At 43.8% G+C, this 17,509-nt stretch overlaps 1 protein-coding gene across 1 annotated transcript in view; it reads left to right on the top strand.

The window, feature by feature from the left end:
• Positions 1-296: 296 nt before the first annotated feature.
• Positions 297-17,509, top strand: part of LOC149285038 (uncharacterized) — a 42,919-nt gene continuing 25,706 nt past the window's right edge. Inside the window, exons 1-2 of the mRNA XM_089495889.1 lie at positions 297-743; positions 900-1,059. Of these exons, the coding sequence (XP_089352015.1) occupies positions 297-743; positions 900-1,059 (607 nt within the window). The remainder of the gene's footprint in view (positions 744-899; positions 1,060-17,509) is intronic.

Genomic DNA, 17,509 nt, shown 5'->3' on the forward strand with positions numbered 1-17,509 from the left:
CCAGGTACTTCACGGTACCGAAGGCTGACGGCGGCATCAGACCCATTTTGGATTTAAGACAGTTGAACCTCTTCCTCGAATATCGCCGGTTCCGGATGGTAACTTTGGCTTCTATTTTGCCTCTTCTATACCAGGGCTTGTGGTTCGCAACGGTCGACTTGAAGGACGCCTACTTCCACATCGGAATTCGGGAGTCCCACAGGAGATTCCTCGCCTTCGCCGTCGGCTCCACCGCATATCACTACAACGTGCTCCCCTTCGGCCTGGCCACGGCCCCACGGGTCTTTACAAAGTGTATGGCTCCGGTGGTGGCATACCTCCACCAAAGAGGCTACAGGGTCTTCCCTTATCTGGACGACTGGCTGTTTGTCGCCGATTCTCAACAGGATCTCCGAGAGGCAATCTCATTCGCCTTGCGCCTGTTAGACTCTCTCGGCTTGGTCGTCAACAAGGAAAAGTCCCACTTCACTCCGGCCAGGCAAGCCAAGTTCATTGGAGCCATCCTCGACTCCGAAAGATGCTCCGCCTTTCTTCCCGCGGACCGCTTCCAAACGCTAGTGACATCACTGAAACCTTTCATTTCCCACAGAAGGGTGAGGGCCAGTGACGTCCAAGTTGCCCTGGGACACATGGCGTCAACGACCTTCGTGACACCGTGGGCACGGCTTCGCTTGCGCCCGCTGCAGTCCTGGTTCCTCTCAGTCTTCTCTCCGATGGAAGACCCTCCGTCAAAGTGGCTCACGGTACCGAGGCCGGTGGCCGCTTCCCTAAGATGGTGGTTGGACGATCGCAACGTCTGTGTCGGGATGCCCTTTCATCAACCTCAACCTCAATTGACTCTGACAACCGATGCCTCTCTGGAAGGCTGGGGCGCCCATCTGCTCGACCTGGTTGTCAAGGACAAGTGGTCGGCACAAGACAAACGTCTCCACATCAATGCGCTAGAGATGCTCGCAGTCGAGAAGGCTCTGAGGGCATTCGAGCTCACTGTCACAGGCAAAGTGGTCCTCCTCAGGACGGACAATACTACCGTGATGTATTACATCAACAAGCAAGGAGGCACCAAGTCCAGGACTCTGCTCGACATCACTCTTCGCATCTGGGACTGGTGCATCCAGAGACAGGTGCTCCTCCAGGCGATTCATCTCCCAGGAGAGGACAACGAGTTGGCAGATCGCCTAAGCAGATCCTCTTCGGTGTGTCACGAGTGGAGGCTCCATCCGGAGACGGTCAGCGACCTGTTCGAGCGGTGGGGAACCCCCCGGATCGACCTCTTCGCGACCGCGTGGAACAGCCACTGTCCCCAGTTCTGCTCCAGAGGACTAGCGGACGGATCTCTCGGAGATGCGTTCGCCTTCCTTTGGACGGGAGAGCTGCTGTACGCCTTTCCTCCCTTCCCTCTCATCACCAGGGTGGTTTCCAAGATGACAGCGGACCGCTCGCATGCGATCCTGATCACTCCGTGGTGGCCCAGACAGCCGTGGTTCGCATCCCTTCTCCACCTCTCCAGGAGATGCTTCCTCCGCCTCGACTTCCGTCCCGACCTGCTGTCGACTCAGGACGGCCAGATCTTGCACCCGGACATCGTGAACCTACCGTTGGTGGCCTGGAAGATACAGCCCTAACCGCCCTTCCGGAGTCGGTGAGGACGGTGATCCTGGCTGCAAGAAAACCTTCTACTCAGCGGTCCTATGCCCTGAAATGGAAACGGTTCAGCCTCTTCCTGGATCGAAAGGGCTTGTCTCCTGTTCAAGTGTCTACTCCAGTGGTGCTGGAATTTTTGATGGCGCTCTTGGATGAGGGGCTCTCCCTCGCATCCATCAAGTGCTATTTGTCTGCCATTTGTGCTAAGTACCAATTCGGGGGGAGGGCTTCTTTTTTTTAGGGATCCTTTGGTGAAAGGGTTCCTTAAAGGGTGTGCCAATTTGCATCCTCCTGTGTCGGTACCGGCGCCGGCTTGGAGCTTGGAGGTGGTACTGTCCGCGCTCCAATCCAAGCCCTTTGAGCCGATGGCCACGGCGGACTTGAGACTACTGACTTGGAAAACCGCCTTTCTTGTGGCCATCACTTCTGCCCGCCGTGCGGGCGAACTTTGTGCCTTAAGGAGGGACCAGCCCTTCTTGAGATTTCACAAGGACAAGGTGGTCCTTCGGACAGACATTACTTTCTTGCCTAAGGTTGTGTCTGCCTTCCACATGTGCCAGGACATTGTGTTGCCGACCCTCGCTTCCAACCCGACTTCAGATGCGGAGCGGACCCTGCACTCTCTTGATGTCAGGAGAGCGCTGGCGTTTTACCTTGACAGAACTGCTGCCTCCAGTCGGTCCGAGAGACTTTTCCAATGCTACTCGGTACCGAAAATGGGGTTGCCTGTGTCTGCACAGAGGTTTTCCAAATGGGTGGCCGGTACCATTCACCTCTGCTATGAACTCCTGGGCAAACCTCTCCCTGGCAGGGTTCGGTCCCACTCCACAAGGGCAGTGTCGGCATCCTCTGCATTCCTATCGGGGATTCCCTTGGAGGATGTTTGCAAGGCTGCTATTTGGTCCCAACCTCTGACTTTTATCAAACATTATAGGTTGGACACCAGAGCTATTCGGGACGCTGCCTTTGGGAGGGCTGTGTTGGTTTCAGGGTTGCATTGATTGCACTACTGATGGTTGTGTTTAACATTTGTGTATATAATGTCTTTGCGTTTGCATTCTGTGGAATGTTGCTTTACGCGATTGCAATGGGATAGGTCTTGCACGACCTTATCTCCCCTTCTCAGGTTTAGCAATGTTGTTGCTATGTCTGGTTTGTGCAAGAACAAAAGACTGACTCCTTTTATGGTTCAAGGTGTTTATTGTTGTAATAAATGTACCTTTGGTTTACCATAGCTTTGGTCTCAGGACACTCCCTCCGCCGCATACCTAAGCTTGTCAGTCTAAACCCATTTGTATGATTCGCAGAGACCACGAAGAAGAAGGACAGGTTGCTTACCTGTAACTGTATTTCTTCGAGTGGTCATCTGCGAATACATACAAATCCCACCCGTCCATCCCCTCAGTGTCCTGCTCTTATTGGCTCTTTCCATCGCCTGCTTGGCGGAAAAAAATTGCGGAACTGGGGAAAGAGCGGGAACGCAGGGGCCTTATAACGGGTGGGCGGAGTTACCGCCAAAAAGTTTCTATATGTTGCAAAGTTAACTTTGCCCAGTGATTCTAGAAGTTTCCGAACAGCACTGCGCAGGCGCAGTGAAACCCATTTGTATGTATTCGCAGATGACCACTCGAAGAAATACAGTTACAGGTAAGCAACCTGTCCTTCCCCCTCCTTTTACAGAGACCAGTCTTTTAAACTCAAGCCTCTGTTAGAAGGGTGATTCCCACACATTCCAATCCTAGCAAACAAGGACATTCTTTAGCCATGATCTCTCTACCTCTTTCTAGTATCTTCTATTAAAGCACATATACATACTATTTTAACCCACCATAAATCCCATCTATCTTAACTCTAATCTAAACCTATAACCTTTATGGCATAAATGCCAAATGAATAAATGCATAAATAAAGATATTCATGACATATTGTGATTTCAGGCTGGTGCTCCTTCCCTGAATGAGACTTGCCCATTGCAACCTGAGGCTGATGCTTCTTGCCTGAGAGACTGAGACTGGCCCATTGTGACCTCAGGCTGATGCTCCTTGGATGAAGGATTGAGACAGTACTGTTGTGACTTCAGGGTGGTGCTCTTTACCTGAAGGATTCAGACTGGCCCATTGCATGTCAGAAACAGTGTATAAGGGTTCTGCCATAAAGAGTAAAATATTAGGGTTTGGTTATTAAACTAGGAGCTATAGTTGTAGTTCATAGCAGGTAGTGTAGAGTGATGGGTTATAGAGAGCATGTAGGGGGAAATGTTAGAAAGACAGATAGAGTGGCTTTTAGATGAAGGAGGGCGTTTGGAGAGGGGCTGGGGTTGCAGCTGGAGATGGTTCTCAAGGAGGAGTGAAGCTGGCTTGGGAACAGCGCTCTTCAAGGTGAGGCTGTCTGGGAGAAGGGAAGGGGAGTATAGACAACCTTGGTATCTATGCAACCTCCGCTTGTGTTGCTTTAGCTTAGGAATTGGGGGTTGGCTTAGGGAGGGGCTGAGTGGGTTAAGAAGGGAGCAAGTTCCTTTGGACTTCAGACTTTGCAAAAAGGTGTTAATGGATGTTTCTGCCTGGATTCATCAATAAAGCTTCCTTTGTTTCAAATGAGTTTTATTTTTTGAGCACAGGACTGACTCCAGATCTCACCATTTGCAAAGTCTCACAGTTTTAACTCCAATGGAGACCCAGGAACAAGAAGAGTTCTTGGAGAACCCGGTGGTTCTGGAGATCTCGGTGGTGGAGGAGCAGGTGCCTTCTTCAGAGGAACTAGGGGCCAAGCCCAAGACTGGGAAACCCCCTAAAGCTCACACCACCCAGGCCACCACTGGAGGATTTGGGTTTCTGGCCCCAGAATGGGGAAAGGAAGGCCGTTGGGGGCAGAGTGACAGCCTGGGACCTGGCAGTGGGGGAGTCAGTTGATAGTTGCCCCAGGATAGAAGAACCTCAGGTAGACGTTTATCGAATGGAGGAAGACAGAAAGGAATTAAAGGACCGTATGAAGTGGATGGTGTCCAAGTTAAAGATGTAAGAGAAATGTGTGAGTTCTGACTTAAAACCAGAGCTGAAGAACCAAAGAACCAAGGAATGGTGTTTTAAAACAAGCTAAAGAACTAAACAAGATGGTTCCGCGCAGAGCATTGATGTGAAGGAGGGATTTGGCAACTGAGATGAGGAAAGGCTGAGGAATTTGGAAGCTGAAGCGGGGAGATGTTCAGGTGTGTTGAACTATGACCAGGAAGGTAGCTTTTCTCCTGAGTCGCAATAAAGAGGAACTGACAGGACAATGGACTAATTTGAACAGAACAGCCTGCCTTTGAACTGCTGTCTCCTCCCGAAAAGAAGAAGTTGAGTAATGGGCGGCAATATTGCAAGACTTCAGCAGCCAAAAACGAGAGAGAAGAAAAGTATAAGGATCCTTGGCTTTCACCCTAATTTTGTTGGCACCAACCGCGCAGCAACGATGTCATCCCCAGCCTTCGAGGACAACTGATCAATGTCCGGCGGAAGGAAAGTGTGTGAGAGTATTGTATGAATCTGTGAGTGAATGAAAGACCTCTTGATAATCAATGTTTGTATTATGTTTGTGATTTAATAAATGTTACATGTATAGTGTTTAAATGCAAATTTGGTGTCTCACTATCTGTGTTAGCCCTGCTCTGAATAAGTCCACAGAAAGAGACATTTTCATTACACGCTCTCAGGTTAAACAGGTTGCCCTTACAAACTTGGGCATAACAAAGATGTGGAGGAGGAAGATGTCAGAGGCAAACTGAGGGCAACTGATGCTCCTTGCTTGAAGCACTGAGACTGTCCCGTTGTGACTTCAGTCTGATGCTCTTTGCCTGAAGCTTTGAGACTGTCCCATTGCGGTTTCCAAATCCTTCACCATTTTAGTCGCCCTCCTTTGGACTGGACACAATATTCCAGGTGGGGCCTGACCAGACCAGAATAGAGTGGCACTATTACTTCCCTTGATCTAGACACTATACCTCTATTGATGCAGCCTTTAATCGCATTGGCCTTTTTAGCTGCTGCATCACACTGTTGAGTCATGTTCAACTTGTGTCTACTTGATTCTTATATCCCTTTCACACGTAGTTTCATTCATCCAGGTGTCCCCCATCCTATATCTGTGCATTTCATTTTTCCGCCCTTAATGCAGTACCTTACATTTCTCCCTGCTGAATTTCATTTTGTTAGCTTTGGACCAGCTTTCTAGTCTATTCAGGTCATTTTGAATTTTGATCCTGTCCTCTGGGGTATTAGCTACTCATCTTAATTTGGTGTCATCTGCAAATTTGATAAGTATGGCCCCAATTCTGTCTTCCAAGTCATTGATAAAGATGTTGAATAGCACTGGGCCCCGGACAGAGCGCCACTGGACACCCCACTGGTCACTTCAGGATGAAAAGGAGTCAGTCATTCTTGAGCACCCTTTCAGTTTGGCCGGTCAACCAATTATAAATCCATGTAACAGTTACCTTGTCTAGCTTGTTTCATGTTTTTGTTTTATATTCTTTTTTTTAATTTTATTTTTATTTGGTTTTTCTTTTCTTTACATCCTTATTTTCAGTAATCATCAATAAAAGATCATACATATCGTCTATACCTTCCCTTATCCCATTCCCTTCTCTCCCTTTCCCCCCTTAAACCCCCCACCCTCTTACCCTTCCCCTCCTTCCCCTCCCCCCTGTACACATCCTAGTACATTCCAACCTATATAGTCCTTTATAGATTACATATTACTCTTTCAATTTTCCTTTACAATCATCATCCTTCCTTTACATATATCTATATACAAGTCATTTCTTTCGCTCTTTACCTCTTTACTTCCTAATCTTCCTTTTCTTTTGTTTTCCTCTCCTTTATTTTCCTTTTACTAGTTTTCTTTTCTTCTTTCCACATAACGTATTACTATGTTCCATTCATCTTTATCCTTATCCTCTTCCTCTTTCTTTCCTTTTAACCTTTTAGACAATCTGTCTGAATCTCTCATATCTAACAATTTATTCGTCCATTCTTTTAATGTAGGGGTCTGTGTAGATCTCCATTTTTGGGCGTATAACAACCTTGCTGCTGTCACCATGTATAACACAATTTTCCAATATGTTCTTTCAGTCTCTCTTCCTATCACGCCTGTCATATTTAACAAAAATAACTCCAGGTTTTTTGGGAAATTCCTTTCCAACATTTCTTTCATTGCTGCATATATTTCCCCCCAAAACTGCTTTGCTTTGTTACAGACCCACCACATGTGGTAAAACATTCCTTCTGTTTTTCCACACTTCCAACACATTTTGTTTACCTTTTTGTACATTTTGGATAGCTTAACCGGTGTCAAATACCAAAAATAAAACATTTTAAAGACATTTTCTTTCAGGTGCTGTGCCATGGTGAACTTATAGGTTTTCCTCCATGACAATTCCCAGTTTTCTAAGAATATATTTTGTTGTATTATTTGACTCCACTTTGTCATGTTTTCTTTAATCACTTCCTGTTCCAAATCTCTTTTTAGTAGTTCCCTATAATATTTTGTTATCTTTTTCTGTTTTTCTAATATTATTATGTCCAATTCATTGTTTTTTTCTCTATTCCTTCTTGCTTCATGTCTTTCTTAAATCTTTCTTCTAATTGTTTATATGCAAACCATTCTATTTCTATATTTTCTTGTTCTAATTTTTCTCTAGATTTAAGTTTTAATACCGCTTTTTCCCCTTCTTCCACAATATGCTCATATGTTATCCATTTTTCTTGTACTTTTCTAAATTGTTTTATATTCTGTTTAATTTGGTTAATTGCTATTAGTGAATTGCCAAGAGTGGCCACCAGATGGCGCTCCAGGATAGAAGTTGGTGAGAAGCCAAAGGAGGCTGCAGTGCCCTGAGGATCCACAAGAGGGCGATGTTGTATTAGGAATGTTCTTTTTTTTAAATACATTTTTATTAAATTAAAAAACATATATACATACATGCATATTCACTGCATACAAAGTCAAACATAAAACATTCTTAATTACTTACTTAACATTGACATTCTTACCTACCAACTTACAATCACACACACTTAGAAAATTAGTTCTATAATTCTTTCTTCTTCTTTCTCCGCTCTCCTCGCATCCAAATCTAATTTCTGAGACATCCCAATCATTCTTCTACCTATCATTCTGACATTCACACGACTTCCATTTCCTCCTTCTGCTGTTTGTACAAATAATAACAAATAGTGACTTTCTTTCCTTTATAATCCTGTTGTAACTACACTCGATTTCATAATATTAAAAAAAAACAAACAGGTAAAGCTAATGAGGTCATCCAAACTTAATCTGTTATTATTGCGGCTTCACAGATTAAACACTTTCTCTCAGCAATCTTTTACTCTCTACAATGTTTCTACTAATTATTACATTCCCTTCGATATAATATATTTACTACCTTCTCATTAAAAGCTAATTGACAGAATGTTCCATCCCATCATTAATTGTCATTAAATGTCCAGATCTTCTTTAGATACGCCGTTACAGGCGCCCAAGTATCATCTACTGAGTTTGTCGTTTTCCCTCTTAAAATTTGAGTAAGCTTATCCATCTCTATTGCTTCATAGAGGTTACTTAACCAATCTTCTTTGTCAGGAATCTCCTCATTCTTCCATTTCTGTGCCAGCGAGATCCTAGCTGTGGTAACTGCATAAAACAGAGTTTTACCAAAAAATTTTTCCGGGGTTTCATCAATCACATTTAGTAGATACATTTCAGGTTTCCTCTGCAATGGTGTTCCTAATATTTCCGATAATGTATCATTGACGATATCCCAATATTTCCCCACCTTCATACAGGACCACCAAGAATGGAAGAAAGTGCCAGGATCCCTTTTACACTTCCAACATAAATTACAACTTTTAAAATACATTTTTGAGATTTTTTCTGGTATTCAGATACCAGCGGTAATAAAGTTTGTAACAGTTTTCTCTGATTCGCTGAGATACTGTCTGCTTTTTAACATTCTGCCATACTTTTTCCCAGTTTACTAAATCTAGATTGTGTCCGATGTTTTGTGCCCATTTTACGATCACTTCTTTAATGGTTTCAGTCTCCATACTTTCTCTCAGTAAGATGTTATAAAGTTTCCCAATCAATCCTTTTTTCCCTGCGATAATAATCTTAAATATTTCAAGTCCTTCGTTTTTCCCCACAAAGCCCATACTCTTTTTATCCCATTGAAATCTGTCAAAAATCTGCCTGTAGGGGAACCAGCCAATCCTAAATCCTTCCAACTCTAACTCTTCTCGGGTTTTTAACTTCACTCCTCCAGCGTGAGATTTTAATAATATCTTATATGTGAGCCAATTTTCATTCTGGATGGTGTCCCTCCTCTGTAACGATTCCCTGGGAGAAACCCAGTCGGGCAGTTTTTGAACCCAGCGCCTTTTATATCTTTTCCAGACATCCAGTAGAGACCTTCTAATACAGTGATTATTAACATCGGGGTTAACTTTCTCTTTATCATATATAAGGTAAGCGTGCCATCCGAATTGGAGGCTCGCCCCCTCAATCACCAAAAGGTTGGCATTCTCCAATGTAATCCACTCCCTCAACCATGACAAACAACATGAATCGTAATATAATTCTAAATTTGGTATCGCTAATCCACTTCTTAGTTTAGTGTCCTGTAAAATTTTTAGTCTAGATCTAGGTTTTTTCCCTTGCCAAATAAAAGATGAAATTTCTTTATGCCAATTTTTAAATGTTTTTTCCTTTATCGAGATTGGAATCATTTGAAAATAAAATATCAACCTTGGTAATATTGAGAGTTTTATTGCCTCCATCCTGCCAAAAAATGATAACTTAGTTCTACTCCATCTTCTCATATCTTTCTTAATTGTTTCCCATATTATCTTGTAATTTTTATCAAGTTTATGTTGCTATTGGTCAAATTTATTCCCAGGTATTTAGCTGTTTTTTGAATCTGTATGCCCGTCTGGGGATATGTCTGTTTAAGTTTTAAAGTTATATTTTGTTAAGTTTTGGTTTTAATTGCTATTAGTATATTTCTTTTCTTTAGTTTATTAATTTGGCTGGGGATTATGGGCTGTGGAATAGGTTAGCTAGATGGAGGGGTGGGATTTGTTGCAGCTGGCTAGAATAGTTAAGGGAATGATAGCTTTTGGAATTTGTGGGATGTTGGGTGGAGAAACTTGGTAGTCGGTATTAACATAAAGAGGGCTAGTTTCTGGGCATGGCAAAGGGGGCTTTCTTACCTATGAGGCGTAGACTGGGGGAATTGGAGGTGGGGGCTAGGTTTGGAAGAGGCTGGAGTTTTTGGTTTTAGGGATTTAATGTATTCTTTGGCTTGGGGAGGGCAGCTCTGGTTTAAAAGCTGAATTTCTCACTATGTGTTCTTAATAAAGTTCTTTGCTGTTTCAACACACTGGATGGACAGAAGTTGTGAATTTGCACAAAATAGACACTTTCTTCTCTCCTTAGTTCTCAGCTCCGTTCCCAGCCATAAGAACAGAGGCAAACACACAGACACACACACACACACTCACACTCAGAGAAACAGAGCTATATGTACAAAGCAGAGCCTTCCCAGCCTTTCTCCGCTGGTTGGGCTCCATTCTGGAAGGAAGGAAAGAAGGACAGAAGGAAGGAAGGAAGGAAGGAAGGAAGGAAGGAAGGAAGGAAGGAAGGGCGTACTCCTTCCCTTCTTCCAAAGGCTGAGAGTGGAATAAGCAGCAGCAGCAAGGGCCTTGCGATCCCTGCGCATACTCAGGAGGGGCCTTTGGTTGCTAATGCGCATGCAGAGTTTCAGCCTCTGAAGCCACTGCTGCCTTCACAGCCTGCTCTGAGGGAGGGAAGTGGAGGAGAGCCCTTGTTCGTTTGAAGGATTGGCTGGAGGGTCTTCTGGGGGAGGTGTTGGGGTGTTGTAAGAAGGAATGAAACCCCGATCTCCCCCAAAAGAAAGGCAGGGGACCTGCCATTCCGCCTCTCCCTCTTTCCTTCCCTGCCTCCTCCTTCGGGGGGTCCTTGGGGCCCAGGTACTTGGGAGGTTATTATGAGAAAAGAGGGCAGGGGGCACCCTTGGAGAGAGGCATGGCCATGGAGGGGAGGGGGGTCTGAAGGTAAAAAGGGGTTTGAGGAGCCCCCTTCCTCCTGGAAAGTGAGGCAGAGGAGAGACCCTCCCTTCCGATGCCTCATTTGGGGGAGATTTTTGTGCCAAATAAAGAACCTCACACAGCATAGGCTTCAATAGCATTAGAAACAACATTATTTGGCAGGGAGTTTTCTCTGGGGGGAGGGGGCTCTGTCTGGGGGGAGAGAAGATCCCAAATATAGGCCAAAGCCAAGAGGAGGGAGATGGACAGACCCCAAAGCCCCTTCTGGGGAGACAGACACCCTCCTAGCATGAATTTCCTAAATTGCCGCCAACAAGCTGGCTACTCCTTTTACTGACCTACGAAAGGATGGAAGGCTGAGTGGACCTTGGGGCCTTGCCTGGGATCGAACTCACAACCGTGGCTGCAGCACTGACATTTAACCACTGCACCACCAGTGCCCCAGGTTCTCCACCATCTTCTAGTCTAGACAGTTCAACATCCCCCTTACTTTCTTCTCTGCGTGGCTAATGTAGTATTTCATTGTTGTATGACCTTTAAGCCAAATAACCAGAGTACAATATTGCTGCAAACTTCATTTAATTCCAAAATATAACACAGTTGGAAGATTCTGAAGAAGCTGAATAAGGAAATCAGATTAGATTGTACTGTTTACATATTCGAGTCTGTCATTTTCACATCATATACACGTTGTTAACTGCCCTTGAACTGGTCCCGAGGCCCCCGACTCATGCTGACCCTGTGGATGAGACATCTCCAAGACCCCTGTCCTCCATTGCTCTGCTTAGGTCCTGCAGATTCAGGTCCGATTATTGACTCTACCCATTGGGCATGCGGTTTTCTCTACCTTCTATATTTCCTAGCATCATTGTCCTTCCTAATGAGTCATGCATTCTTGTGATGTGTCCAAAGTACGACAGCCTCGATTTAGTCATCTTGGCTTCCAGAGAGAGTTCTGTCTTGATCTGCTTTAGAGCCCATTTGTTTGGCTTTTTGGCTGTCCATGGGATCCTTAGCACTTTTCCCCACCATCGCATCTCGAATGAGTTGATTTTCTTCCTGTTGGCTTTCTTAACTGTCCAGTTCTCACATGTGTATAAAGTGATGAGGAATCCCATGACTTGGACGGTTCTAGTTTTAGTGCTCAGTTGTTTCTCTTTAGGATCTCGTCTAGTTCTTTCATCGCTGCCCTCCCCATTCCTAGTCTTCCTCTGATTTCTTGACTGCAGTCTCCATTCTGATCAGTGCTTGATCCAAGGAACTCTAACTTTCGATTTCCTCACAGTCTAAGTTGAATTTATGCAGCTTCTCCATGTTCGCTATTTTTGTTTTCTTTATGTTCAGCAGTAATCCTGCCTTTACAGTTTCACATCAGCCCTTTTCACATCATATACAAACAGTTACTTAAACATCTAAACAAAGGCCTGACTTTCAGTGTCACACCACTGATCACAACACACACAGTGGTTTTATGGGCACATACCTGTCATCACACACCTCATCCCTTTGCTGTTTTGCTTCTTTGTGTGTGAGGATCTGTTTCTCTCACAATTTTTCTTCCTCACTGATTTTTCTCTTTCTATCCCCACGGATTTTCTCTCTATTAATCTCCCACTTCACTTTCTCTCTTTCTTTCTCTCCTCTCCCTCCATATTTTCCTTCTGTATGAGAAAAAAAGAAACTACGTTTCTGACTCTCTAAGACTTATCCCTCCCTCACAGACACACAAGGCATTAAGTGCATGTCTGCATCCATTGGAAAGATGGTCAATATGCCCACTGCCACCTCCCAAAAAGTGGGAGATTTCAGGTGTATGTAATGAGAAGTAACATCCTCGATAAGGACATCACACATTATGACTTTTGTAGATCAGAGAGTGAGCTGGTTTACACAGAATTCAACCCCATTACATGATGAGCCACATTTTCTTTCTTTAATGTGTTTATTGCACTTACATTCCTGCTTTTCTCCCAAAATGGGATACAAGGTGGCTTACAATAATTTTTAAAATATTCAACTAAAACAATTTGCAAAAGCTATAAAGAAATTAAGCGTCAGCATTGAAAACATGACTAAAACACTAAAAACAAAAACGTATTTAAAACAGTTTATATATATACAATATATGTCTAGAGAGAGAGAGCATACCATGTCACACGCTGCAACTCCATAGTTAAAATCCCAAAGCCTGCCCAAATAGAAATGCCTCCATCTGCCACAGAAAGACAGAAGGGAAGGAGCCAACCGGACTTTCTGTGGAGCCAAGTCCTACCTATTGGGATCAGCCAGGGATAAGGCTCTCTCCCGAATCCTTACTAACCATGTCTGTGAGGATGGTGGGACTGTGAGAAAGCCCTCCCTTTAGATGTCAATGCACACCTTGGTTTATATCAAGAGATACGACCTTTCCAGTATTAAGAACAAAAGCTTTATGCTCACACACGCAGTTTCTCATCTCCACTCCTGCTTTTTCATACATTGGAAGAAGAGATGGGTCATTCCTTCTATGGACTTAAACAGATCTCTGTGACATCCAAACATGAACAATGTGATTTCCCTAAATGCAACTTGACAAAAACCAACCAAATATGAACTAAGGTATCAGATCTTGGTTTGTTTTAACCAGAGTTTACCCATAAAAAGCAACGCTGTGGCTTCTCCAAAGGATTCTTTAAAATTGAGTAGCTGGAGCTAATTAGTTTGCGTCTTAATACTTTCGTGGGGAGGAGGGCAGCCTCAGATCCGACCTGAATGCATTGCTGATCACTTCTGATGGTCTTCAATAAAGTTCTTTTGTTTATTCAATTAAAAAAGAACTGGAAGCAAATGCTTTCAAACCCTTCTCCAGCGAGCAAAAAGAGGAGGGCAGAGTATGAGAGCTCAAGGCTCATATACTATTCCTGTCACAAGAAACCAGGGTTTCCCATTACAATAATTCCAGGGCAGCATGTAGATTAGATAGGGCTTGATGCTGAAAAACACACTCAGTGGCACACAGAAGATATAAGGAGAACTGTCGCATGGAGCAGGTCAGTGTCACCAAGTGAGGAAGAAGAAGGAAAAGTGTTTTCTATACTGCCTCCTATGGAGATCTCTGGTCAGCTATAACAGTAACAGACTTCCCTCGGGTGATATTCTCCTGGCATTTTTGGACTACAAATCCCTATCAGTTCCTATAGTGGAATCATACACACAAGTTACTGTTCAAAATATCTAGAAGATTGGGGAAAGCTCTGGCTGACTTTTCAGGGACAGGGATAGATCTTTCTTAGCTTCCTTTCTTCATAAGATCCTACACAAAAACTGAACACAGAACCTCCTACATGCAAAGCATGAACGCTGTCAGTGCATTATAGCACCTTTCTTGCAATAGGTAAAAACACATACCAGGATCTATAACCTGTATAACAGGAGAACTGTACATGATTTGGAAGTGAAGAAGGGACACCCCTTTCTCAGCATGAGATTAGCCCACATGGGCAGTAAGAAAATGCTTAAACAAAGAGGTTACAGGTTTATTTAAATAGGGTACTGAAGATGTCACAAGCTTTAGGCTGAAACCATTTGTGACCACTGATGACAAGGGCAATGTCCAGCAGATGACTGACACAGGAACAGCCACATCCCACCAAACACTTTAAAAGGAAGCACCAGGGGATGGGGGTGGAAAATCACTCTCCGTCTACCATTTATTACTATTCCGAGAATACAGTCATTCATTCGCTGTCACCCACTGACCACAATTCTCTGCATGGAATAGAATTTGCTGGAAATACAAAACGCAGTACAACAGTGATTCAACAAAACAGTGATGAAAAACAGCAAAGAGAAAACCAGAAGCAGGGAATAAACCTATGGCCAACTTCTGGCAGAGTTGTGCAAGAGATTCCTAGAGAGAACATGTCAATCGAAACATCAAATAATCAAAGCCGCAAAAGTCAAAGCCACAAACGTAGAAGGCCAACTCTACTCCATAAAGCTAAAAAGCAGCTTCATATTTTTTTGTGCCAGAAAAGGGAAAAGTGTAGGACTATGTATCTTGCAGGTATTAAATTGACATAAAATTTGGAGGAGAAGGCGAATTTCACTGGATTACATCCAAACTGATGTGTCTGTGAGTGTGTGTGTGCACCATCTTCAAGTCGCCTGTCAACTTATGGTGACCCCATGAATTTCATGCGTCTTCATAGGCAAGGAAAGACTCAGCCATGGTTTTGCTAATCCCTTCCTCTGAAATATAGCCTGCAGCACCTGACCTTGGTTGGCAGTCTCCCACTCCATTACTATCCAGGGCTGACTCTGCTTAGCTTCTAAGATCAAATGGGCATTGGTGCCTTTAGAGTTTTTAGGCCAAATACACCTACACTACAAGCGAATTCCCACAACTCTTGTGCAGCTGCTGTGTCTTCCCAGATACAGACACATCTTGGAAATCCTTGAGTGAAACGGCAATAGATGGCATTAAGGAGAGCATCACTTTCATCAGACCCAACATGAACCCCTAAGCCTCTTCCTCATGTACTGAAGATAGACAAAATGGAATGGGAAATGGCCACAATATAGCCATAGTTCAGCATGTTTCCATTTCATTAACTTCAAAAGGAATCATTAATGATGCATTTGGGGCCTATAATTCTATGTGTACTAATCTTGGAGAAGGAAAATAAAGCATAGGTTTGGACCACAGATGTGTCCCCAAAGGAATCAATAGGATCCTTAACTGGATCCTACAAAATAAATCTCTCTTACAATGCAACCATTTTCATTTCCTAGCAGCCACTCAGGCATCTTACAAATTCAGCATGTTTAATTTAAAAACATATATCACCTATAATAGTATTATAATAGCTATTGCCTCTATCTTTTTTTCATTCTGATCTCAATCCACAATCATTTAATTGTGTGTCTGTGTGTGTACACATATGTCTATATGCATGTGTGTGTGTGTGTGTGTGTATGTGCGTGCATATGATCTTACAATACTGTACTCCAAGCATCTGAAAAAGGCTGTATCTGCACTGCAGAAATAATCCAGTTTGGCACCACTTCGACTACCATGGCTCAGTGCTATGGAATCCTGGGAAGTGTAGTTTGTTGTGGCACCAGAGCTCTCTGACAGAGAAGGCTAACAACAAAACTCACAAAACCATAATTCCCAGAATCCCATAGCACTGAGCCAGGGCAGTTAAAGTGGTGTCAGATGAGATGATTTCTGCAGTGCGGATGCAGGCGAAATGAATCACAACCCACAGAAGCTGATGCTGAAATAAAACCCTTAAGTCTTTACTTGCTTTGTTGTTATTAGCTGCCTTCAACCCACAGCAACGCTGTGGATGAGACACCTCCAAAGCCCTCTATCTTCCATTGCTCTGCTCAGGTTCTCTTTATTCAGCTCCGTAACCTCCCAAATTATGTCTAGCCATTTGGCATGCAGCCTTCCTCTCTTTCTTCTCCCTTCTACCTTTCCTAGCATTACTCTCCTTCTTAATTATTCATGCCTCCTCATGATGTGGCCAAAATACAACAGTTTAGTCATTTTGGCTTCCGGGGAGATTTCAGGCTTGGTCTGTTCTCAGACCCATTTGTTTGTCTTTTTGACTGTCTGCGGTATCCTCAGCCCTCTTCTCCAGCACCACATCTCAAAGGAATTTATGTTCTTCTCATCCACTTCCATTACTGCCCAGCTCTCACAGCCGAACATGGCAACAGGGGACACAATGGACTGGACATTAGTGCTCAGTTGTATATCTTTAGAGTCCCTTCATGGCTACCCTTCCCATTCATAGTCTTGTTTCGATTTCTTGACTGCAGTTTCCCATTCTGATCAATGTTTGCTCCAAGATACAAGAAACCTTTTAACTTCCTCATTGTTTAGGTTGGATTTATGTAGATCTTCCCAAGTTATTATTTTTGTTTTCTTTATGTTCAGTAACAAGCCTTCCTTTGCCATTTCTTCCTTGACCTTCCTTAGTAATTGTTCCAAGTCCATGGTGTTTTCCGATAGTAGTATAGTATGGTCCATGTATCTTAAGATTGCTGATGTTCCTTCCTCTTATCTTCCCTCCTCATTTTCAAACCAGCTCTTCATTTATTTTCTGCATGTAAATTGAATAGTTGGGGTGATAAGATGCAGCCTTTTGCCAATTGAGAACTATTCTGTTTCTCCATGTTCTGTTCTGACAGAAGCCTCTTGTCCTGAGAACAGATTCCTCATCAGGACTATCAGAGGCGTTGGCACTCCCATGGCTTTAAGGGCTTTCCAAAGCCTTTCATGATCTATGCAGTCAAAGGCTTTGCTATAGTGACCAGTGTTTCACAAACTCTGGTCTTCCAAGTGGTTTGGACTTTACTGGTCAGTAAATGGCGGAGCTGTAATCCTGGGAACAAGTTTAGGAAACACTGCTATAGTCTATTAAGCACACAGTGATTCTTCCCCTGGAATGCCTTTGTACAGGCACACAACTACAAATCCCAGAATTCCATATCACTGAGAGCCATGGCTGTTAAAGGTGGACTATTTCTGCAGTGTAGATGCAACCAAAATGAATTACAACTCAGAGTTGGAAGAGACCCCAAGGGCCATCCAGTCCAACCCCATTCTGCCATGCAGGAACTCCCAATCAAGGCATCCCTGACAGATGGCCATCCAGCCTCTGCTTCAAGACCTCCAAGGAAGGAGACTCCACCAAAATCTCTGAGGGAGTTTGTTCTACTATCAAACAGCCCTTTCTGTCAGGAAGTCCCTCCTAATGTTGAGGTGGACT

This window comes from Sceloporus occidentalis, unplaced genomic scaffold, assembly GCF_023333645.1.
Source record: "Sceloporus occidentalis isolate IW3139 unplaced genomic scaffold, rSceOcc1.0.p SCAF_86, whole genome shotgun sequence".
NCBI lineage: Eukaryota > Metazoa > Chordata > Lepidosauria > Squamata > Phrynosomatidae > Sceloporus > Sceloporus occidentalis.